This window comes from Cebus imitator, unplaced genomic scaffold, assembly GCF_001604975.1.
Source record: "Cebus imitator isolate Cc_AM_T3 unplaced genomic scaffold, Cebus_imitator-1.0 Scaffold638, whole genome shotgun sequence".
In the NCBI taxonomy this organism is placed as follows: domain Eukaryota; kingdom Metazoa; phylum Chordata; class Mammalia; order Primates; family Cebidae; genus Cebus; species Cebus imitator.
The window spans coordinates 59662-83345 of NW_016107953.1; the positions used below are offsets into that span (position 1 = coordinate 59662).

The window sequence follows — 23684 nt, forward strand, 5'->3', positions numbered from 1 at the left end:
GGTGTGTGTGTGTGTGCCCTGTGATGGGATGGAGAGGTGTGTGTGTGTGCGCCCTGTGATGGGATGGAGAGGTGTGTGTGTGTGTGCCCTGTGATGGGATGGAGAGGTGTGTGTGTGTGTGCCCTGTGATGGGATGGAGAGGTGTGTGTGTGTGTGCCCTGTGATGGGATGGCGTCCTGTCCAGGGTCGGTGCCTGCCTGGTGCCCTGAGCTGTTGGAACAGGTTCCTGCCACTCACACTCTGCACTGAAATAAGTGGATTGGAAAAATGAATGAATGAATGAATGAATGAGTACAAAGTACTAAAAATCTGTGGCCAGGCACGGTGGCTCACGCCTATAATCCCAGTACTTTGGGAGGCCGAGGCAGGTGGACCACCTGAGATCAGAAGCTCAAGACCAGCCTGGCCAACATGGTGAAACACCGTCTCTACTTAAACTACAAAAATTAGTTGGGTGTGGTTGTGCACGCCTGTATTCCCAACTACTTGGGAGGCTGAGGCAAGAGAATCGCTTGAATCTGTGAGGCGAAGGTTGCAGTGAGCCAAGATCGTGCCATTGCACTCCAGTCTGGGCAACAAGAGCCAAACTCCATCTCAAAATCAATCAATCAATCAATCAATCAATCAATCTGTAAAGTGCTGCGTACGATCATCTTACAAACGTACAACCATGGACAATGCAGTAGCAAAGCGCCAAACAAGCCCTTCAGATTGGTGACATTTATTTTTTACCTGTTTGTTTTTTTTAGTGGTAGGTAGGAGGGGCTCTTGGCAATTTAGCTTCGCAAACCTTTATTCTTGATTTAACACATTACCACTCTGACGGCCGTCACTCATGCTTCCCCCCCAAATTGGGTAAATAATGATCTTACTTGTTTTTATTAATCTTTCTTAAATGTATGGATAGCTCACATTTATATCAACATTAAATATTAGAAATATTTTGGTGTTTATGGAGAAGTTTGGTGATGTTTTTGTGACCAGACTGTGCCATAGGAACTTAATTCTTCTTATCTATTAGCCTATGGTAAAATTGGTTTTCTTATGCATCGTTTTGTTTAAAGTTGCAATTTCTAAAAACATACTGACAATGTTGAGTGAGGACTTACTGTCATGTTTTCTGAAGTGATCGCTCTTTACATAAACTTTAGTCTATACATCAAACGGTGGACTCTTGCCAGGCACAGTGCCTCACTCCCATAATCCCAGCACTTTGGGAGGCCAAGGCAAGAGGATCGCTTGAGGCCAGGAGTTCAAGACTAGCCTGGGCAACGTAGTGAGAACCCCACCTCTACAGATAATTTAAACATTATCTGGGTATGGTGACGCGAGCCTGTATTTCTAGATACTCTGGAGACTGAGGTGGGACGGTCACTTGAGCCTGGAATGTCGAGGCTGTAGCAAGCTGTGATCATGTCCCTGCACTCCAGCCTAGGCAATGGAGCAAGACCCTGTCTCAAAAAAGAACCCTCCCAAACCCAAAAACAAAACAACAGAAACATCAGACTTTACCTGCGGTTCTGTGTGTAGGGCGCTGTGCTCTGCACCCGTGCGTGGGGCCAAGAAGGCCCGGAAGTCAAGAGTCACCTGTTCTGTACCTGCAGATCTGTGTGCGTGAAAAGGCAACCAATCTCAGGCCGTCTACGCTAAGTGCCAGATCGTGAAATAGGAGGCAGAAATAGGAGGCAGCAGAGACCGTGGAGGCAGATGCGGGTTCAGACCTGCCTTGGCCTCTCAGCTGTGTGGCTTCGAGCCAGCGGGACCCTCCAGCTGGCCATGCTTTCTTTTCCGTACCTGTGAGATGGGGATGATGGTTACAACAGGTCGCAGGGTTGTTTTATGAATTGGCGGTAACAGGGGAGCCGAGCAGGTGGATGCCAGGACTATAGGTATTTGATGAGCACGTGGCCAGGTGGGTGTCCAGTTAGCCTGTTTTATGGGGCAGAGGAGCTGGCAGTGGGTGGATGTGCTATTCCTCTCAGGCATTTGCATGTGAACAAAGGGACTCTGACACACTGTACCTGCACCTAAAGGGCTGGATCGTGGACAGCGGGATTTCAGGCCGTGGAGGTGTCTGGGGCCAGGTGGAATGGAGGGGAAGGTTGCCGAGGACTCCCGTGACTGCAGCCTGGGCGGACACCCAGGCTGTGCTCATTTGCCTGCGCTTTGCTTTATCGCACTTTTCATGTAGGAGTCCTCACAAAGCCCCGTGGGTGGCCTCCAGCGGCACCCGAGTCGGGCCCAAGAACCCCTAGAGTTGCCTACCCATGACCCTCTCTGATACTGCATGGTGTAGCCTGCCCGAAGAGGGAAGGAAGGCTGGGAGGCTGAGGGGTTAATGGGGCTTCCCGGAGCATCTAAATCCGCTTCTCAGCTGAATTCCTGGGAAGTCCGCTTCATCCTTGAGGCGACACTACGGTCTGGAAAAGTCCGAGGAAATGAGCAAGCTACTGCTAGGGGCGTTCTCGGGGATTTCAGGATGAGACCCTCTCGTCTAGGAAACATAGTCCAGAAAACCCATTTGGAAAAAACAATCACTGGGTTGTTGCTGTGGTTTATCTGGTGCTTGCGTTCATGCAGCTCTCATGTGAAGCTGGGTCTCCTGCGCAGACAGAGAGCGCGTTGCTTCGTCAGCAGGGAGCTGAGGGAAAGGGTTGGCAGCCACAGTCACGGATAAACGGCTCCTGAGGGAGGTCAGCAGCCGGGGGTACAGTGCAAAAGGCACACATCGGGTCAAGAACATCATGACCCCTGAAGCCCCCGGTGCTACCTTCAGTCACCGCCCCCACCCAGGGGGCCTGCATGTCTGACTTGGAAACCCAGAGATGAGTTCTGCTGGTGTCTGGCTGCATCCCCATGGAGTAGGGTGTCCCCTGGGTGTATCTCTTCTTTCCCTCCACACTTTATGTGAGGACCATGTGTGTGGTTACCCACAGCGATGTTCTTTCATGCTCAGAGTTTCTCCTGCCTTCCCTCCCTCCCTCCCTCCCTCCCTCCCTTCCTCCTTCCTTCCTTCTTTTCTTTTTTCTTTTCTTTCCTTTTCTTTTCACAGGGTCTCTCTCTGTCACCCAGGCTGGAGTACAGTGGTTCAATCACAGCTCACTGCAGCCTCGACCTCCTGAATTTGAGCAGTCCTCCCACCTCAGCCTCCTGAGTAGCTGGAGCCACAGACACATGCCACCACAGCTGGCTATTTTTATAATTTTTGTAGAGATGGGGTTTTGCCATGTTGCCCTGGTTGGTCTCAAACTCCTGGGCTCAAACTATCTGCCTCTCTTGGCCTCCCAAAGGGCTGGGATTACAGGCATGAGCCACCGCATCTGGCTCATTCTGAGTTTCTTAATCTTTGTGGGCACTGTTGGCATCAAGGGACGAATAGCTCCTTGAAGTAGTGGGATTGGTGCATTGTAGGATGACTGGCAGCATTCCTGGCCTTTACCAACTAGATGGAGGACAGCGCCCCCTCCCAAACTGTGATGACCAAAAATGTGTCCAGTCATGGCCAGATGTCCTCTAGGGCACATTCTCACCCTAGGACCATGACTGCAGGGTATTCTCTGCTATGATATGTCACAGATTTTTTATCTGCCAGTGATGGCCACTTGGGTTGTTTCTGGCAGTTGGCTATCATGAACTGAGCTGCTATTGCATTCTTGGGTGGATGTACACATTCATTTCTGCTGGATGTCCAGGTTGGAATTGTTGGGTTATTGAGCAGGCCTATGTATAGCTTTATGGCAGAGATACTGTCAAACAGTTTTCCACAGTGGTTGTAGCAGTTTACATTTTCACCAAGTGGAAGAGAATTCCAGTTGCCCCAGATCCTTACCAATAACATTGAATTTTTTCTTTGCATTTCCCAGAGGTTGACCCCTTGACATATGGATCTTGGCCACTGGGACATCCTCTTAAAGAAGTTCCTATTCAAGTAATCTGCTCATTTTTTTTTTCTATAAGATTATCTGCCTCTTTCTTATTGATTTGTGGTAACTCTTTATATATGATGGATAAGAATATATATATATATATACATATATATATATAGTAGATATCTTCTCTCACTCTTTAAACTCATAGACTTTTAGAACCAGGGGCACTTTGTGCTTTCCACATCAGATACCCTGGTGCACATGATTGCCATTGCTTAGCTGTCCTTTTTGCAAGACAGTGAATTTCATAAGAGCAGGGCTGTGTGTCTGATCTGTTCACCCTAGAACTCCAAGCACGGAGGGCTTAGCGCTGAGTGGGTACAAAATAAATATTTGTAGGAGTGAAAGTAGGAGCAAAGCTCCCATTGGGATGATTGTTCTTTGCAGTCTAAGGCTTCCACGTTTCAACAGTTATTGATTCCCAGGCAGCCACACGAAAGAGCAGAGATTGAGGCACCCGCCTGCTCCCTTGCCCCCCGCCTGAGGGTGGCAGCCAGCTCCTGAGCCTGTCTGTCATCCCCCTGCCAGCTGGAACTCTGCCCACCTGCACTTGCCCTGAGGGAGGCAGGGCCTCTCCCGGAGAAATCACATTTTAATTAACTTCCCCGGCAGTCACTGGAGAGGCCGGATCATTTTCATAAACAAATGAGAGGCCAGAGCTTTGTCTGTAGCTCAAAGAGCGTAGTATGGAAGGAATTCAAAATAAGCCACCCTGCGGAGTCCCCATGCACCCACCTGAAACTCAGAGCTCTGTCACTCTTGAGGGACATTGGGGGCTGGGATTTGAGATGGAAAAGAAGAGGGAGGGAAACAAGCATTGTGTAGAAAAGAGCCAATGGTCTCAAAGTAGGCTGTGAACAGCATGTCTGCGTACCCCCAACGTGAACAACCTAACTTCGGATGGGATGGCATTAGCCGTGGGTCTTTTAGGAGATGAGTAGGTCATAAAAGCAGAGCCCTCATGATGGAATTTGTGCCCTTAAATGAAAAGGAAGAAAGCTAACTCTGTCTGTTCTCTGCCACGTGAAGATACAACAAGAAGGCGGCCATCTGCAAACCAAGGAGAGAGCCCTCACCAGACACCGGGTCTGTTGGTGCCTAGATCTTGGACTTCCCAGCCTCCAGAGCTTTGAGAAATAAATGCCCATTGTTGAAGCCACCCTGTCAGTAATAATTTGCTATGGCAGCCTAAGCTGACGAAGACATGAGTATTTCACCCACTCATTTATTCAACCCCTATTAGCAGCTGTTCTACACTGAGAAAAGAAGAATGAGAAATAAAGACAGGGTATACAAAACATCTGCATACCTTCCGCTCACTTTTGTGGTGAACCTAAAACTGCTGTAAAATATAAAGTTGATTTTTTAAAACATAACCTTAAAAAATAAAGATTGGATCCCTCTCCTTGTGGGGCACACAGGCTCATAAGGGAAGACCAATATCAAACTGATCCTTATGCGATGAATGACTTAATTACACGACTTTGTGATTTTATTTGAGATGTAATTCACATTTCCTACAATTCACCCATTTACAATGTAGAATTCAGTGGCTTTTAATATATTCACAGAGTTGTGCAACCATCACGCCACAATCAATTTTAGAACATTTTCATCACTCCCCAAAGATCGCCCCTTAGCCATCGCAGCTGTCCATCGCTCCATCTCTTCCCCTACCTGTCCCCAGCCCTGGCAACCACGAAGCTACTTTCCGTCCCTGGATAGGTGCTACCCTGTCATTTTGTAAGTGCCGTGAAGGTAGGCTGAGGCTGCTGTAGAGCCACCATATAATAAGGAGCCTTGTCTAGGACTGATGCCAATCTGGGAAGACTTCCCAGAGGAAGTGGTTTTAAATATCGGGCATTTATTTTGTACCTGCTGTATGCCAACAGAAAGAAGAAGGTCATAGGAGTCATGGCTCTCTCTGGGTGGCAGTGTGTAATCCAGGCAGCGTGGGCTGCATGTGCATTCCTGGAAATCGAGAAGGTGGCGAGTTCTAAGCCCCAAATGAATAGAACAGATAGTAAGAGTCACTGGTGTTCAGACGAGGGCGAGCCGTGGTGAACCCAGGGGTCCCGAGAGCTTCTGGCAGAGACGGGGCTTGAAGAATAAGGACCAGTAAGGGTGGGTCTTGAGCAAAGAGCAGCAGAGGCAGCTGGGATGCCTGCGGTCCTTCAGAGCAGGGGGCTGGGCTTGTCTGTCTCAACGGGGGCCGTGGGAGAGCCTGTGAGGCCAAGCTGCAGGGCTGGGTGGGTAGGAGGCTGTGGGGCCTGGATCACCAGCTGAGGGAGGGTTTATTCCAGCGGCAGTGCTGAGCCACAATGGGCCGTCCTTGTCTGTCTACCTCTCAGCACCCAACCTGTGGGAGCTGGAGAGATGGGGATATAGATGAGATGGCAGGGGACAGTGAGACCAGAGCCCACTAGACCCTTTGGGGAGTCTTGGGTGCGGCCAGAGCAGAGAGCTCCTGGGAGATGTAATAACACCCTGTGACTTTGAGTCCTCAGCCTGTGGCCTGTGGGCAGCGGGAGGATCAGCGGCGCCCACCCTTCTCAGTAACGGCCCTGGGACCCACTGGCACCACAAGAAGCTGGGGCTGTGGGCATTTCTTTGACTTGTGGATCTGAGTGTGGGTGGGGGCAGCCAGCCTGGGTTCTGGTCCCAGCTCTGCCACTTCCTACTGCTTGATCCAAGGTCACCTGTCAGATCTCTCTGTGCCTCAGCTTCCCCCTGAGAAACACTGCCTTCCCGGGTGGCTTTGCAGACGACACGAGGGAAGGCCAAGGAGCCCCAGACGTGCCTGGGATGCAGCCGGAACCCAGCAGGTGCCCATCGATGGAGCAGACGCGGATGGGGTTTGAAGCACCCACTGTGCAGGACAGGGCCTCTGACCGTGGGGAGCCACTGCGCTAAAGGGAGATGGTGGCAGAATGATCAGGAGCGTCAGCCCAGAGGACAGGCGTGTTTCCGTGCGATGCCCTGCCCAGCACTTGGGGGCCAGGGATATGGACCCTGCCTCTGTAGGCCTCAGTTTCCACAGATATAAATAAGGGGGCTAATGTGGTTGATGACAGGGCAATTTCACTTGTACAAATCCCCTCTGAGAGGCCAAGGAATTCCCTAGAGTCCCAGCGAGTAAGAACAGCTGCCCAGGTGCAGAGGGTGGCAGCAGCCCTGTCACTGTGTCTTCCCCAGAAGCTGAGGATTTGAGGAAGCGACTTCCTCATGTGCTACAGGGACGAAGGTAGGAAAGATGTCCTCCCTCGCCGGGGCCTCCAGATGAGGCCTCCTGAACTGGGTCTTTCATTTCCAGCTTGAACCAGGCAGGTCAAGGCTTCTCCCCAAACACAGCTGCTCCGCTCGGGGACTGTGCCTCCCACCCCAATACAGTACAGAGATGCCAAGGGACCTCCCATCTCTGACATCCTCGTTCACCTTCAGTGCAGACACGAGGACCGAGGACCAGCTTCTGCTCTGTGGCCCCGCGCCAGCCGCAGCCTGCGCTCCTCCCAGGAAGGGCTCTGCCACCCGCTCCTGTGCTGCCCTAAAGGCCATGTGCAGGGCCTGGGGTGACTCAGGCACCTGGTGCCTCCCTGTTGCCGAGAGACTCCACTCTTCACCTCTGCCCTCTGTCCTTCCCCTGACAGGCTGAACTTGGCAAGCCCCGGGAAAGAAGCTGCAGTCTGCCCGGCATTAATTTTAATTACGGACTGTACATCCGAGGGCTTGATGGAGGGGTCCCTGAAGGTGAGTGAGCACGCTTTGGAGCATGAGGGCCGAGGAGTGGGCGGGAGGCTGACCCCTCTTCACAGAACCCCCGACCTAACTCGCTGCTTGGGAGCTGGTTGGGTGCTGGAGAAAGACCCAGGGACTGCCAGCTGGGGCAGCTGAGGGGTCAAACCCAGGGCGCAGCCCAGATGAGGAGGGCCAGGCAGGAACTGGGTGCTGTGCTGGGTGGGTTATGAGCACAGAATGAGCCCAGGACCAACCCTCTGCCTGCTCAGAGGAGGTCAAGGGCCAGGCCAGCCCAGCTCTAGGGCAGATGCTTGGCTTGGGTACCCTCCGGCATCGGGGAGCCCTGATCCCTCCCTTTCGGGCCATCATACTTTCTGGGGGGCCAGGCAGGGCTGTCACCCAGCAGGCTCAGGTAAATGGGAAGACCAAGGACCCGTGTGCCCACGTTTCTTCTCGGTCAGCTGCCTTGAGGTGCTTCCTCCCAGGCTGACCACTGCCCTGGGGTCTCTCCCTGCCCTCAGCCATCGGGAGCTGGAACGTGTTTAAGCAGCAGCCCACCTGCCCCCAAGAGCTGACCCGGAACTACATCGCAATGAACCGCGGGGCAGTGAAGGCCGGCCTGGTGACTGCCCGGGAGAACTTCCTCTACCGTCAGCTCAACGACATCCGCATCAGTGACCAGGATGACCGGCACCTGAAGAAGGAGCCCTCTCTCCCTCCAAACATGACATTTGGGATCCGGGCGCGGTAAGATGGCTGGCAGCCAGGCCTTCATCCCCTGAGGGGGTGGGGGTACCGAATGAATTGGGGACAAGGTCGGAGGGTGACAGGAAAGCGGAGCATCCTCCCAGCCCCAGTGTTCTCTCTCCAACGACTCTGTGTTGTGTGACTTCCGCAGCCACACCCTGAATCCTGCTGCGCTGGGTCCTGGCCTTGTGGCAGGGTACCCTGTGGGGCTGTGGCCAGGTCACCCACTTTCACTTGATGAGCGAACAGTGACTGAGACCTGTCTCTGGGCCAGGCCCAGTGGTTCACATCTGTAATCCTAGCACTTTGGGAGGCCCAGGTGGGAGGATCACTTGAGTCCAGGAATTTGAGATCAGGCTGGGCAACATGGCAAAAACCCCCCTACAAAAAATTTTTTTAAATTAGCTGGGCATTGTGGCATGTGCTTATAGTACCAGCTACTTGAGGGCTGAGGTGGGGGATGGCTTGAGCCATCGAGGAGATCGAGGCTGCAGGGAGCCCTGATGGCGCCACTGCACTCCAGCTTGGGCAAACAGACTCAAAAAAAAAAAAGACCTGTGTCTGTCTTCATGGGGTGAGAGAGGGGAGCCTGCCAGGTTACCCAAGCACACACCACCCCAGGGAAGCCTGGAGAGAGGCTCTGGAGCCTGGGCTCAAACCTGGACTCTGGCCATGACCGGCCGTGGGGTGCCTGCCCCAGCTTCCATATCTGTGGAATGGAGATAAGAGCACTACCTGCTTCACAGCGTGCTGAGGCTTCAGTGACGTAGAGCATACGGCGACCCGAGCACAGGGCCCGGCCCACGCGGGAGCTCAGTAAATGTTAGCCACTGTTCATGTTAACGTAGGGTGGAGTGTGAGTTGGAGCTCCAAGAGCTATGAAATTTTTTTTTTTTTTTTTTGAGACAGAGTTTCACTCTTGTTACCCAGGCTGGAGTGCAATGGCGCGATCTCGGCTCACCGCAACCTCCGCCTCCCGGGTTCAGGCAATTCTCCTGCCTCAGCCTCCCAAGCAGCTGGGACTACAGGCACGTGCCACCATGCCCAGCTAATTTTTTGTATTTTTAGTAGAGACGGGGTTTCACCATGTTGACCAGGATGGTCTCGATCTCTTGACCTCGCGATCCACCCGCCTCGGCCTCCCAAAGTGCTGGGATTACAGGCTTGAGCCACCGCGCCCGGCCAGAGCTATGAAATTTTAAAAAAATTGTATTGAGGCTTCACTTATGCCTAGTAAAATACACAAATCGTGAGATGTTCAGCTTAATGCAATTTTACAAATGGAAACACTCAGGTGACTATTGCTAAGGTAAGGATACAGAATAAATCCGGGATTTATTAGATCAGCTCCCTAGTGCTAACGGGGGCCCACAGGCCACCGAGAAGTAGGGAGGGAGATGGGCCATGCACCCCATCCAGTCAACACCCTGTCTTCTCCTGACCGTCCTTCTGCAGAAAACCGCTAACTTCTCTCTTCTTCCAGAATTGACCCTTCCCAAGTCACCTTCCACATTACTCCAGAGTTATCTTGCTAACACACAGATGAAATGAGCCAGACACGACCCACGTCCCAGCCCTCGCACACATGACATTCTAGAAAAGCAGAATATAGGTGCATTTAATCGAAACTCAAGTCATGGCTCACGTGATTGGAAAGCACAGGGACAGCTTCAGGCATAGCAGGATCTAGGCAGTCAGGCAACACCATCAGCGTCGGGTCTCTCTGTGTCTTGGCTGTGCTTCCTGATTTGGGCTCCATTCTCTGAGAAGCTTCTTCCTCACCTGCAGATGGCCAGCAGCAGTTCTGTTCTTCAGTGCAAAGGGTGCTGGGGATACAGATGCCTTGAGTTCAAGACTCTTTGGATCAGGTTTCATGACTATCTTTCTTTCTTTATTTTCCAGACAGAGTCCCTCTCTGTCCCCCAGGCTGGCCTGCAGTGGCACAATCTTGGCTCACTGCCACCTCCGCCTCCTGGGTTCAAGTGATTCTCCTGCCTCAGCTTTCCAAGTAGCTGTGACCACAGCTGTGTGCCACCACACCCGGCTAATTTTTGTATTTATAGTAGAGATGGGGCTTCACCATGTTGGTCAGGCTGGTCTCGAACTCCTGGCCTCGGGTGATCCACCCGCCCTGGCCTTCCAACGTGCTGGGATTACAGGCTTGAGCCATCGCTCCAGGTTACATGACTACCTTTTACCCAACCTCTGTGGCCAGGGCTGAGATGCCAGGCCTGGGTCATGTGCCTGCCTCTGAGCCAATGGCTGAGGCCAGGGGAATCTGAAGCCTGACTGACCTGGGCTGACATGTGCCCTTCCCTGGAGTCAGGGGTTAAGTCAGTCCCTGCAGGCTTCGCGGGCCGATTGTGGAAAAGGTGTACAGACCAGGGTTCTGTTCCAGGCGGGGGGTGGATGCCAGGCAGGCAAAAACAGCAATGTCCACTGCAGCAGGACTTCCCAACCCTGTCCACATCACTGCACAAGCTGGTCCTTATCACAAAAATGACCAGTATTTGTGTATTGCACGGAACGAGTAAATAGAAGAGGCTGCTCCCAGGCAGGAGTGACTGGTGTGGACTTCTGGCCCTCTGGAGCCCTGTTCAGTGACCTGTGGCTGACAAAGCCACCCTCTCAGCCATCTGTGTGGCAGCATCCTGCTTAACCCTCACTCAAGGCCACCGACTTTCCATCCCTAGCCTGCCTTTCCAATTTTCCTCTCGCCTTTCCTGAAGTAGGTGCCTTCCTTTGACTATGCCACCATACATATATTTCTGGATTATCCTTCCTTCTTTACTTTTTACTTTTTATCATTTTTTTTGAGACAGAGTCTCACTGTATTACCCAGGCTGGAGTACAATGGCATGACCTCAGCTCACTGCAACCTCTGCCTCCCGGAGTCAAGCGATTCTCCCGCCTCAGCCTCCCCAGTAGCTGGGATTACAGGCACGTGCCACCACCCTGGCTTATTTTTGTATTTTTAATAGAGGTGGGTTTTATCATGCTGGCCAGGCTGGTCTTGAACTCCTGACCTTGTGATCTGCCCGCCTTGGCCTCCCAAAGTGCTGGGATTACATTTTTATAATTTTTTACTGTGGTAAAATATACATAATATTTATCATGTGAACTAGTTTTAAGTATACAATTCAGCGGGAATCATTACATTCACATTGATGAGTGACCATCACCACCATCCATTTCAAGAACTTTTTTATCATCCCAAACTGAGCCTCTTTTCCTATTAAACACTAACCCCCAAACCCCTGGCACCCACCATTCTATTTTCTGTTCCTATGACTTTGATTACTCTAGAGATCTCATATGAATGGAATCATGCCATGTCTGCCTTTTTGTGTCTGGCTTATGTCATTTTTCATAATATCCTCGCGGTTCATCCATGGTATAGCATGCATCCGAATTTCATTCCTTTTCAAGGCTGCGTAATATTCTCCTGTGTGTATAGACTGCATTCTGTTTGCTCATTCATCTGCCAATGGACATGTCAGTTGTTTCCACCACCTTTTGGCTCTTGTGAACCCTGCTGTGATGAACATGAATGTACAAATATCTGTTCCGGTCCCGCTTTCAATTCTGTGGGTGTATACCCCTAGCGGATTTCAGGATCATGTGGTGATTGTGTTTGAGTTTCTGGGGCCCCGCCACACCTCCCTCCACAGCATGTGCTATGTATGCTTTTGTATGCTCTTCCCACCGTTCCACTCCGGGGAAAGAATCCCGAGGAATGAGTAGGTGAGAAAACTCACTCATTCTTCAAAGCTCAGCTCGGCATCGCCTCTTTGGTAAGGTTTCCCACCTCTATGGCCTAAATACCAGGCACATCTCTCTTCAGAAATCCATTTCTATCCACCAGCCCTGAAACCAGGACGGTGACACCAGAGACACATTGGAAAGTCACTTTGGGGCTGTATTAATGAACTCCCGCACACTGTCCTTCCTGCACCTTTGAGATCATCCCCCAAGTGGGTCCCCCAGGGCATCTCCTGTGACTTTGGCTGCTAACCTGGGTCTTCTTCTCAGCTCGCAACACATGTGCCCTCCCTTGCCCCGGGGCAGAGAGGGACCCCCATTCCTCGTCCGTGCTGTGCCCTAGGTCACTAGATCAGTCCATGCTGGTGACCAAGTGTCTCAAAGACAGCGTGGTGGCAGGAGAGGGGCCCTGGGCTGGGAGTTGGCCTGGGGTGCTAATTCCAGCTTTGTCCCCAAGTCTCCATGTCACATTCCCCCCAGGGCTTGTTTCCCCATCTGTAGCTAGGGAGCTATACCAGTAACACATATACTCATCATGGGACTCTGTGATTCTCAGGTGTGTTCTGCCTCTTCAGCTTGGCTCTAAACTTTCATGCCGATGTCTTTTCATGGTCAAAAAACTCTGTGCCAAAGGTGGGCAGGATTATTCTCCAACTGAGGCGGGGAGAGGTTCATTGACCTCCTGAAGTTCATACAACTTCTTCATGGCAGGGCTTGGCCTGGATTCTCAACCCTTAGTATGTTTATATTTAAAAACAGAGCCAGGCTCAGTGGCTCGCGCCCGTAATCCCAACACTTGGGGAGGCTGAGGCAGGTGGATCACCTGAGATTGGGAGTTCGAGACTAGCCTGGCCCATATGGTGAAACCTCTCGTCTCTACTAAAAATACAAAAATTAGTCGGGCGCGGTGGCGGGCACCTAACATCCCAGTTACGCAGGAGGCTGAGGCACGAGAATCGCTTGAACCCAGGAGGTAGAGGTTGCAGTGAGCTGAGATAGCGCCACTGCACTGCTGCCTAGGCAACAGAGTGAGACTTCATCTCAAAAAAAGAAAAATAGCAAAATTGGAACACACAGGATGCTAGTGATCATCTGGTTGAAAGCCCTTATTTAAAACGGGAGAAAACAGAAGTTCAGAGAGGTGAAGAGAGCTTCCCAAGGTTGCACAGCAAGTTGCTAACTGAGCCAGGTCTGGAGTGCAGTCGTCAGACTCCCCATCCAGTGCTCCTCGCTCTGTGTCCTGCTTCCTTGGAACCGACGTGCACAGAACACTCACAGCTTCTGGTCCCAGGGCTGGGGTTTCCCATGGCATTGCTGAAGTCAGTTGGGCTCAGAAAGGACAAGCATCCAGCTTTCAATATAGCATCTTAAATTGCTATAAAACCGAGTGGCCACCCTTCCGGGGAAAAGACGTGATGAAGTGCCGGCTGTATCTTCTGTGATGGTAAATGGGCTTTGCATATGCAAATTGAATGGATTTTAAAATGGTATTTAATGACAATTTTCGTAGCAGACGTTAACATTAATTGCACAAAAATGAAAATGCTGCATTAGGTTGCTGTTAGCAGCAAATATCGTGGCCATAAAGCTTTATCTTTATCAACGGCCGCCCTTTCTGATGTGACGGCCAGCTCCACAAATTGCAGGCAAAAGGGCTTTTATGGAGGAGAAATATCCCCCAAAGCAGGCCCAAATCAACATCAATTTTGCTTTATTTCTTCGTAAATGGAGGTTAAATGGCTGCTGGAAAAGCTTTTCCTGAGACGCCCAACCTGCGGGGACAGCCTCCACCTTGCCGCACAAATGCGGAGGAACAGTTACAAAATCATCGCCCCTCTCCCTAATGGGGCTATTACTTTAAAGTTATGGGGCCAAGGCCCATTTTCTAATGATCACCTTTTACAAGTCGCAATTGTATTTATTTCTTTACTTTAAAAGCATGTTAAAAAACCAAATCTCATTACACCCGACAGAGGAGGTGTCGGGGTGGCTTGGTCCAATAAACAAATAAAACAAAACAAAAAAATCCAAAATGAGTGTTATTTACTCACAATTACAGATGTGTTAAAAAAAATAAAGTCCAACCCAGACTGAATCCACGGACGCTTCCTCTAAGTTAGGATGCTAATGAGCAGGGGGGTTAAGTTACGATTCTGACCACAGCCAGCCCCCAGCCCCCACCCCGTCTAGATTTGCAATGGGAAAATGAATCACGGTGAGGGGTGCGCCCCCTCTTCTCCCCATGTCTCCGAATCTGCCCATTCAGCCTCAATACCAGATGGGATTCAAAGCCGAATTTAGATTATTCAATTACTTCCTTCCCAGTTATCCTATTTGGTTCCCAATCCACACCGATTTGTTACGGGTTGTCACTAAATCGGAAGGATGCATTTCAATCCGAAAGCCTCTGTGGCTCAAAGGAAGCGGAGACCTAAGGAGTTACCTGGAAAATGGGGGCCGTGTAGACATGGGGGCAGCCTGGGGGCCGTGTAGACATGGGGGCAGTCCTGGGGCTGTGGCCACACCAACCCACAGAGGAGTTTGGCTGGTGCAGTGATTAAAGAAAAAAAAAAAAGGTTGAGTTGTCATATTTTTTAAACAGTCAGTAGATTTCATGTAAATACCTGGATTTTCCACTTCCCTTGTGAAAAATGAAGCCTGGACAAGTGGCTCTGCACTCTGCCTGGCTCTAGGGGTGGGGGCTGAGGGGCAGCGTCCCTTTGGACAGAATCCATGGACTGTGTCTCCCAGGCCCCACCCAGACTGGCTTCTCTCAGTTCTGTGACCTGCCTAGTCCAGGTAGACACTGAGTTTGGAGCCACTGGTGTAGACGGATGGGCTCAGTCCCTTAGCTAACTGCGGCCTCTTTTCGCCCTCTGCTAACAGCGAGAGCCGCCACTAACAAAGGCCTGTGTGCATGGATATGAAATGTGGCAGGCATTTTCCATGTATCACTGCTAACCCTGAAGCCCTTCCTATGAGACGGGTATGATCCCGCACACCTCACAGGCCAGGAAAGGGAGGGCAAGGGCCCTCCCTGAGGCGTTTCGGTGCAGAGCCTGAACTTCCCCCCAGTCTGGCGGCTGGCTTTGAAGACCACACCTCTAGGATCAGGCACCTGGAAAGGGGCCTGGCACTCTCCTGCTACTGTTTCCCTGTCAAATCCCAGAATTCAAGTCAGGGAAGAATTTTAAATTCTCATTACCAGCGTGCAAGGCCCTCACACAGATCTCAAAGCAGGCTGCGACCCGAGGTCCAGAAACAGATATGTCTGGAGGCCAGAAATGTAGCTATTAAAGGCACGCTTAATTATTGATGCTTTTTAATAAGTGTTTGCAAATGTTCACATGCCCTCCGCACATCTTAATTGTTACTGCTTTAATTGGCCCAGCATTGTCGATTATGATGAGTCAGGGAGGGTGGGGAAGGGGGAGGAGCAGGGAGAGGCTGGCGGCAGCTGGTGCTCCTGGACGATCCTGCGCACCCTGGGCTCTGTTGCTGGTCTGCTTGGGAGTCTGTGCCACACTCAAGACACAGATGCTAGTGGGAGCATCTATCACTCAGTCAACCAGCAAACAGCCCCCTGCTCTTCAGGGTCTGACATGGGCCAGATGGAAGGTGGGAAGACCCCACTTTGAACTAACAATGGCAACGACAAGTTATTATTACTACCACAGGTCAGATGTTGTGCTGAGGTCCCCGGGAGCATCCTCATTAAATAACTGAGTCGCTCAGTGAGTACAGAGTTAGCTCGTGTGAGTACAAGGTTGGAACGCTTCTATCCCCGTTTTACAGAAGAAGAGACAGAGGGTCTGAGAGGTGAAGTCATTTGGCGGCTCTGCAGTGTGAGGAGGATTAGTGTGGCCTAAATGCCTATGACGGTCTAATCCAAGGGTCTGATGTGCCTCCCTAACAAACACAGGGGTGGAGGTGACATGGGCAGTCTGCTTATGTTTTTCCAGCACTAGAAGGGGGAGTGAGACAGGATTCTGTGTAAGGCCGTCCTGTCTGAATTTTTCTTTCTTTTTTTTTTTTTTTGAGACGGAGTTTCGCTCTTGTTACCCAGGCTGGAGTGCAATGGCGCGATCTCGGCTCACCGCAACCACCGCCTCCTGGGTTCAGGCAATTCTCCTGCCTCAGCCTCCTGAGTAGCTGGGATTACAGGCACGCGCCACCATGCCCAGCTAATTTTTTGTATTTTTAGTAGAGATGGGGTTTCACCATGTTGACCAGGATGGTCTCGATCTCTTGACCTCGTGATCCACCCGTCTCGGCCTCCCAAAGTGCTGGGATTACAGGCGTGAGCCACCGCGCCCGGCCCTGAATTTTTCTTAAAGCTTCACAACTTAATCTGAACACATCAAAAAAGCCCACTGAGCTTCCCCTTTCTGGGTCGCCTCCTCCCCTGTCACATTCAGTGGCATCCACTTCCTGATAAACTCGAACTTCATGTTGGGGCATCCAGACCTTCGCCATGCTGGATGCTCCAGGCCGGCTTTTTGCTCCCCCTGGGACCTCTGGTGCTGACCACAGTGCCTTTGCAGAAGAGGCCTTCATGGAGTTGCTGAATGAGTGCATGAACCAATGGCCACATTGGGGTCCAAATACAAAGCCAGTGGTCACATGCAACTTCAGTAGTGTCCTTAGAGTAGCACTCATTAGCCTTTTGTTAGTGGTGGCCTATACTGTTATCAGAGGACAAGAGGCTGCAGAATCTCGTCCTGTGGATCGAGACGGATCCATCTACAGCAGTGGCTCCACACTCAGTGCCTACCTGGACTAATTAGCCTGGTCTACCCCCCAGTCCTGGAGCTGAAAGCGTTGAGACCATGGAAACGTAAGAAGCATCAGACACGCGGGATATGCTGCTGGCCCACCCTTCTGTCTGCAGCCGCTGCTGGCCCTGCTATCAGATGCATCATCAGCCTGACGCTGACAAATGTGAAGGACACAGGGAATTTTACAGGCTGTTAAAACAATGTGTGCTGCCTGACAGGTTTTTTGAATCTCTCTGCCAAGCTGATTTATTTTACAAATTTACAATAGGCCCATCAATCACTCTGGGTTATTTTGTTTCTCCTGGAGCCGATGGCCAAAAAAATCTGAGCCACCCACCCAAACTCCTATAAAATAATAATAAGCCGCTTCCCCAGCAGCCATCCCAGCTGATGCCAGGCGAAAGGCGGAGACCACGTTTGCTTTTATTGGTCTCCTGAAACCTGGCGGAATAAAACCTGGTCTGACCACAAGGGGGAGCGTGTGGACCTCGCAAAGACCCCCGGGGCCCGGGGAGGGCCTGAAATGTACATCCCGCTCTGCAAAGCCACGTTTTTCCTGTCCCTGCCGCATAATCTGCTCCCTGGCACTGCCTGCGACTGTCGTTAATCCTGCTGTATGTCAGGCCCCAGAGCACAGGGAGAATGCCAGTTTCATCCATCACTGCATCGTCAGTGCCCAGCACAATGCCTGGCACATAGTGAGCACTTAAATATGGTCTGGGGCCCTTTAAGACATTGAGGCAGCTGTCAGAAGCAAAGAGACAGTCCATCTGAGACCCAGAGAGGAGACAGTAAAGCCAGAGATGACACTTAATGTGATCCCCCCTCCGCTGTGATCCGCCTGACTAATGTTATGAGTCTGCAGTACAGAACGAATGTGTTCCTCGGCCACGTTAATAGAGGTAGCAAGTTCAGAACAAAGGAGGTGGCTTCCTTGCGCTTTTCTGCTGCTCAGGCCATACCTGTAGTATCAAGTTCAAGAATACAGGACATCATTAAAGAGAAGGTTCACAAACAGGAAATTGTCCAGAAGGGAGCCATCCGGATGGTGGATGAGATGGTCGGGGAGGGTGTCCGCTATGTACAAAGAACAGGAGAAGCTATGAGGTCTGCCTAGCTAGATGAGAAAAGATGCAGTGGAGACACAGCAGCTGTCCTTAACTCTCGGAAGCCCTGGGATTAGGACAGTGGAGGGGTTTTGCTCTCAGGGGCTTCAGAGAACAAAACAAGGACCAGCGTGTGTGTTGGAGGGGGGCGGTCCTCATAGCTGACACTTTCAGGGCCCTCACTGAGTGACTGCTGGGTGAAACACTGACCCCTGTACCTCATCTCATTAAATACAACTCTACCAAGTAGGGACTATCATCCCCATTCTACAGATGGGGAAACTGAGGCTCACAGAGAGTCACTCGCCCAAAGTCTCCTGGCTAGTTGGAGGCAACACCAGGACTTGAGCCAAGTCTCCTTCCAGAGTGGCTGTTCATATCCACAGGCTGCATGCTTCCAGGAGGCAGAGCAAGGCCCTGAGTGAGGAAGTCATTTCTCATCCTGAGCTCTGTCTATGATGGTGCTGGTGGCCTGGTGAGGAGGCAAGTCCTCGGCCGCGGGATGGCAGCTACGAACAGCAGTTAAGCGGTCAACTGCCAGCGCTGATGAGCACCTACTGGGGCCCAGCTTCCACAGAGCAACAGGATGAATCCTCACTGCGGCCCTGTGCAGTGGACACCCATTTATCCACGAGGAAAGTGAGGCACGGCGAGGTTCCGTCCCTCAGCAAGAGGGACGTGGTGAGCGGAAGTGTGGGGGCTCCATCCAGGTAGCTTACACCAGGACCCTCGCCCTTACTGGCCTGAAAAGATTGCTGGCTGCCCAGCTTGGGCTACCTCTGCTGGGGCTTTGGGACCTCCCCCCAAGAAACTGAGTGTGACAGGGGTCCCCTCGTCCTCAAGGTCTGCCTGCTTCCATGGGCCTGGATCTCCAGGGAGTTTCTTTGAAAGGGGCCCAGGCTGAAGGCCAGGCTCGGTGGCTCACACCTGTAATCACAGCACTTTGGGAGGCCGAGGCGGCGGATCACTTGAGGCCAGGAGTTTGAGACCAGCCTGGGCAACATGGTGAAACCTTGTCTCTACTACAAATACAAAAATTAGCCAGGCATGGTGGTGGGTACTCGGGAGGCTGAGGCAGAAGAATCGCTTGAACCCGGGAGTCGGAGGGTAGGGTGAGCTGAGATTGCACCACTGTATCCAGCCTGGGTGGCAGAGCAAAACTTTGTCTCAAAAAAAAGGTGTTGGGGGGCAGGCAGGGAGCCCTAATTGGGAGGAGGTAGCAGCCCGGGGCCCCCATCTTTTCCCCCCTCCACTCCCAGGAAGCTCAGCCTCCCTGGGCCCCGGCCTGGCTGCTCCCGCCCTTCCTTTTCCCTCCCCACACTCCTACTGCTCTTTCCTCCTTCATGGGGGCTTTGTCGCCAGAGCCAGGACAGAGACATTTTTCACGCTTTGCCTTGTTTCCCTCTCTGCTCTCCTGTGGCCGGGACAGAGATTTATTCGTGGCCTGACACTCGTGGCATCCCGAGCAGGGAGGGCTCAGGGAGGCGCTGATGGGCCCATAATGGATGGAGCCGCCGCTCCCCGGGGGCCTGGCGAGGCCCGAACCCCATCCATCAGGAGCAGCTCGGTGCCAAGGTCAGCGCTAACGAGGCTGGCCCGGCTGGTCCCCCTCGGGGCCTCCCAGGTCGCATCGAACATGCTCCACTCTGCCTTTGATTTTTCCGGAGATGGGCCTCGCCCTCGTCTAGGAAGGGGTAGAGCGAAAGCCCTGCTGGGAGCCAGCGCTGGAGTCCAGAGTCTGGAGTCCCGCTCAGTGCCGGGCCCAGCCGTGGGCCTCTTATCGCCTCTACAGCCTGCAGCTGTCGACACAGTCAGAGGGGTGTCTGGGGCGAGGTTGGTATACCTCTTCCCGGGACACAGGGCATGGAGGAGATGGTGCTGGCACCCCCCAGCACTGAATGAAGAACCAGGCGTCAAGCCCACGTCCCACTGTGGCAAAGGACCCTGCAAGCAAAAGCAGTCACAGAATGAGCGAATCGTGCAGAGAAGTGGTGAGCCCAGCCAGGACGAGCTGCAGGCAGGCAGGGCCTGATCAATCCCATGCCATCATATGGAGGAGCGGCCAGCTCACAGGGCAGAGCTGCGGGCTGGGCCCCATCAGCCCCATCGGAGCCCAGATGGCAGTGGCTATTCAGGCTGGAAACCCCTGGAGACTTGCATTCGTTTTGATTCCTAATAATGCCAGCTTCCGGGGCCAGACACCATGCTGGGTGCTTCATACACATCAACTCAAGTGATCCCCAGAAGGGCCCTAAGGTAGCAACTAATTCCCATTTTATAGACAAGGAAACCAAGGCTCAGAGACCCTTGCACACAATCGTATGGTCGCAAAAGGATGGCGCTGGGATGTGATCTTAGAACCCACATGCATTACCTCTGGCCTGTGCCGAGCATTCACTTCGTGCCCAGCTGTGCTGGGCATTGTGCTGGGTATTTGGGATTCAGAGAAAATAAAACACAAAACAAAGCAATATGCAACCAACAGGTAGAGCAGCAAGGCAGTGGATGCTGTTTCAGGTGGGCAGAGGACCCAGGACAGAGGGCGCAAGGGTACCTTTGGGTCTGCTGAGACTTGACTCTGACCCTCCCAAGCTAAACCTCCTTCAGTCCCCTGAACCCTGTCCCCCCCACGTTTCTCTGGACTCACAGGTGCTTTTCCCTCTGCCAGGGACACTCGTCTCCCACTTTGCCTGGCTGAGGACTCACCATCCTTCAGACATTCCTGTGTCCCTTGCCCAGACAGGCCACCCTGTGTGGCCACTGCCTGCGGACCTGACCACCTCCCCCACCAGACTCAGTGGGGCGGGTCTGGGGTTGCTCACTCCTCCTTCCCCAGTGCCTAGCATGTGCCTGCCTGGAGTGTTATAGGTGCTCAGTAAATGCTTGCTGACTGGCTGCGTGAGAGGAAACAGATCGCTTGAATGCAGTGTGCCGCGGATACTGGGAACAGGTAATATTCTAGTGCCAAGAACTCACGAGACAGCCAGCTCTTTTCTGGGCACGACTCTTGCAGGGTGCTGAGCTTCAACTACGGGAGCTGTTGAAAATCATCGTTTGTTAATTTCCTGGGGTTTCTGAAACAAATTACCACACGTTTGATGGCTCCAAGTAGCAAAAATGGATCGTTTCCTCGTCCTGGAAGCTGGAAGTCTGAAATCACGGTGTTGGCAGGGCCACACGCCCTCTGGAGGCTGTAGGGGAGGGTCTCCCTGCCTCCTCCAGCTCCAGGTGCCATCACTCCAGTCACGGCTGCCTCAAACTTCACGTGGCTGTCTCCCCTGTGTCTCTGTCTTCTCCTCTTCTGTCTCTTACAAAGACACTTGTCACTGGGTTTAGGGCTCAGCCAAATATCTCAGGATGATCTGATCTCAGGATCTTTAACTTCATCGCATCTAAAAAGACCTCTTTTCCAAATAAGGCTAGATTTCCAGGCTCAGGGGGTTAGGATGTGGACATATCTTTTGGTGGTGGAGGGGGTGCCATTCAGCCCACTGTAATTACCAAATCATCTTAACACAAATTGAGTGAGAGAGTCCGCATTTTAGGTGCTGCTAGGTTTCAAGAAAACGATCTTTAGAATTGTGATTTTACAATGGCTTCGCCTAGAGTCTTGCTACATGTTGCAAGGGGTTACGTTTTCACGAAAAATATGGAAGGGACTTGTAATCAGTCAAAAGATGATAGGGGCCGGGCGCAGTGGCTCAAGCCTGTAATCCCAGCACTTCGGGAGACCGAGGCGGGTGGATCATCAGGTCAAGAGATCGAGACCATCCTGGTCAACATGGTGAAACCCCGTCTCTACTAAAAATACAAAAAATTAGCTGGGCATGGTGGTGCGTGCCTGTAATCCCAGCTACTCAGGAGGCTGAGGCAGGAGAATTGCCTGAACCCAGGAGGCGGAGGTTGCAGTGAGCCGAGATCGCGCCATTGCACTCCAGCCTGGGTAACAAGAGCGAAACTCCGTCTCAAAAAAAAAAAAAAAAAAGATGATAGGTATAGGACAGGCGTGGCGGCTCACACCTGTAGTCCCAGCACTTTGGGAGGCCAAGTTGGGCAGATCACCTGAGGTCAGGAGTTCGAGACCAGCCTGACCAACATGGTGAAACCCCATCTCTACTAAAAATATAAAAATAGCTAGGCGTGGTGGCAGGCGTCTGTAATCCCAGCTGCTCAGGAGGCTGAAGCATGAGAATCGCTTGAACCCAGGAGGTAGAGGTTGGAGTGAGCCGAGTTAGTGCCCCTGCACTCCAACCTGGGTGACATGGGTGAAACTCTGTTTCAAAAAGTAAAAAAAAAATAAAAAGATGATTGATATAAATGCTTTTATGAGGAGCAAATATTTTATTTTTTTAATTTAAAAATGTTTAATTTTGTGGGTACATAGTAGGTGTATATGTTTCTGAGATGTTTTGAAACAGCCATGCAGTGTGTGCTTATCATGTCATGGAGAATGCGGTCTCCACCTCCTCGAAAACACAATCCAGTTATACTCTTTTATTTTTAAATGTGCGATTAAGTTATTATTGACTGTAGGCACCCTATGGTGCTGTCAAGGGAGTAAACATTTTAATCAACCCTTTCTTTTCTTTATGAGAAAACTTTCCAAGCAAATAGAAAAGTTCAGAAGTGACACAGCTAACTCCCGTGAACTCACTACCTGGCTTTAACAAATGTTAACCCTTTGACCACTTTCGCTTCTGATCCTTTCCTTTAATATTAAGAAACGAAGCGTGACAAACACAGCCTGAAGCCCTTGGGCACCCCTTCCTAGCCTCAGCCCCTCCCCAGCCTCCCCAATGACGCCTCCCGAGGTTGGAGCAGGCATGCTTTCCGTCCAGCGTGCCCAGTTTTGCTGTGTTGTTAGCTATCCATAAATCACACGGGGTCCTTACTTAGCTGGGTCCTGTGCCTTGTAAGTCACTATGCCCAGTGATTCGCTAGTCTCATGGCACACTTTTGCAACGTCACCCAGTCCTGCTGTCCAAATCGTCCGCCACAGATATATGCGTCTCTCTACTGCTAGGGTGTTTCTTGTGTCCCCCATGACAAGGCCCCCGCAAGCACCCGGCACACCTGGTTCCCCTGTGCGAGGGTCCTTGGGGTTGATGCCCATGAGCAGAGTTGCCAGCTGCAGTGAGACCTCCTCTGCCTGCGCTGACGGCCTCGATTGTCCTTCCGGGTGCTGGACCATCTGCCCTCCCATCTTCTCAACTTTTTCTACCTCCCCTGTGTCTCTGACCACGGGTGACGGTGAGGAGATATCCCCTCAATGTGTCACTGACCATGGGTGACGGTGAGGAGATGCCACCTCCATGTGTCACTGACTACAGGTGACAGTGAGAAGATATCCCCTCAATGTGTCACTGACCATGGGTGACAGTGAGGAGATGTCCCCTCCATGTGTCACTGATCTCAGGTGACAGTGAGGAGATGCCCCCTCCCCTGTGTCACTGACCACGGGTGACAGTGAGGAGATGCCCCCTCCATGTGTCACTGACCTCGGGTGACAGTGAGGAGATGCCCCCTTCCCTATGTCACTGACCACAGGTGACAGTGAGGAGATGCCCCCTCCATGTGTCACTGACCTCAGGTGACAGTGAGGAGATGCCCCCTTCCCTGTGTCACTG

At 51.9% G+C, this 23684-nt stretch overlaps 1 protein-coding gene across 1 annotated transcript in view; it reads left to right on the plus strand.

The window, feature by feature from the left end:
- CFAP77 (cilia and flagella associated protein 77) overlaps window positions 1–23684 on the plus strand; it is an 83111-nt gene that overhangs the window by 4588 nt on the left and 54839 nt on the right. The window contains exons 4-6 of the mRNA XM_017517563.2: window positions 7320–7484; window positions 7577–7676; window positions 8186–8411. Coding sequence (XP_017373052.1) covers window positions 7320–7484; window positions 7577–7676; window positions 8186–8411 — 491 coding nt within the window. The remainder of the gene's footprint in view (window positions 1–7319; window positions 7485–7576; window positions 7677–8185; window positions 8412–23684) is intronic.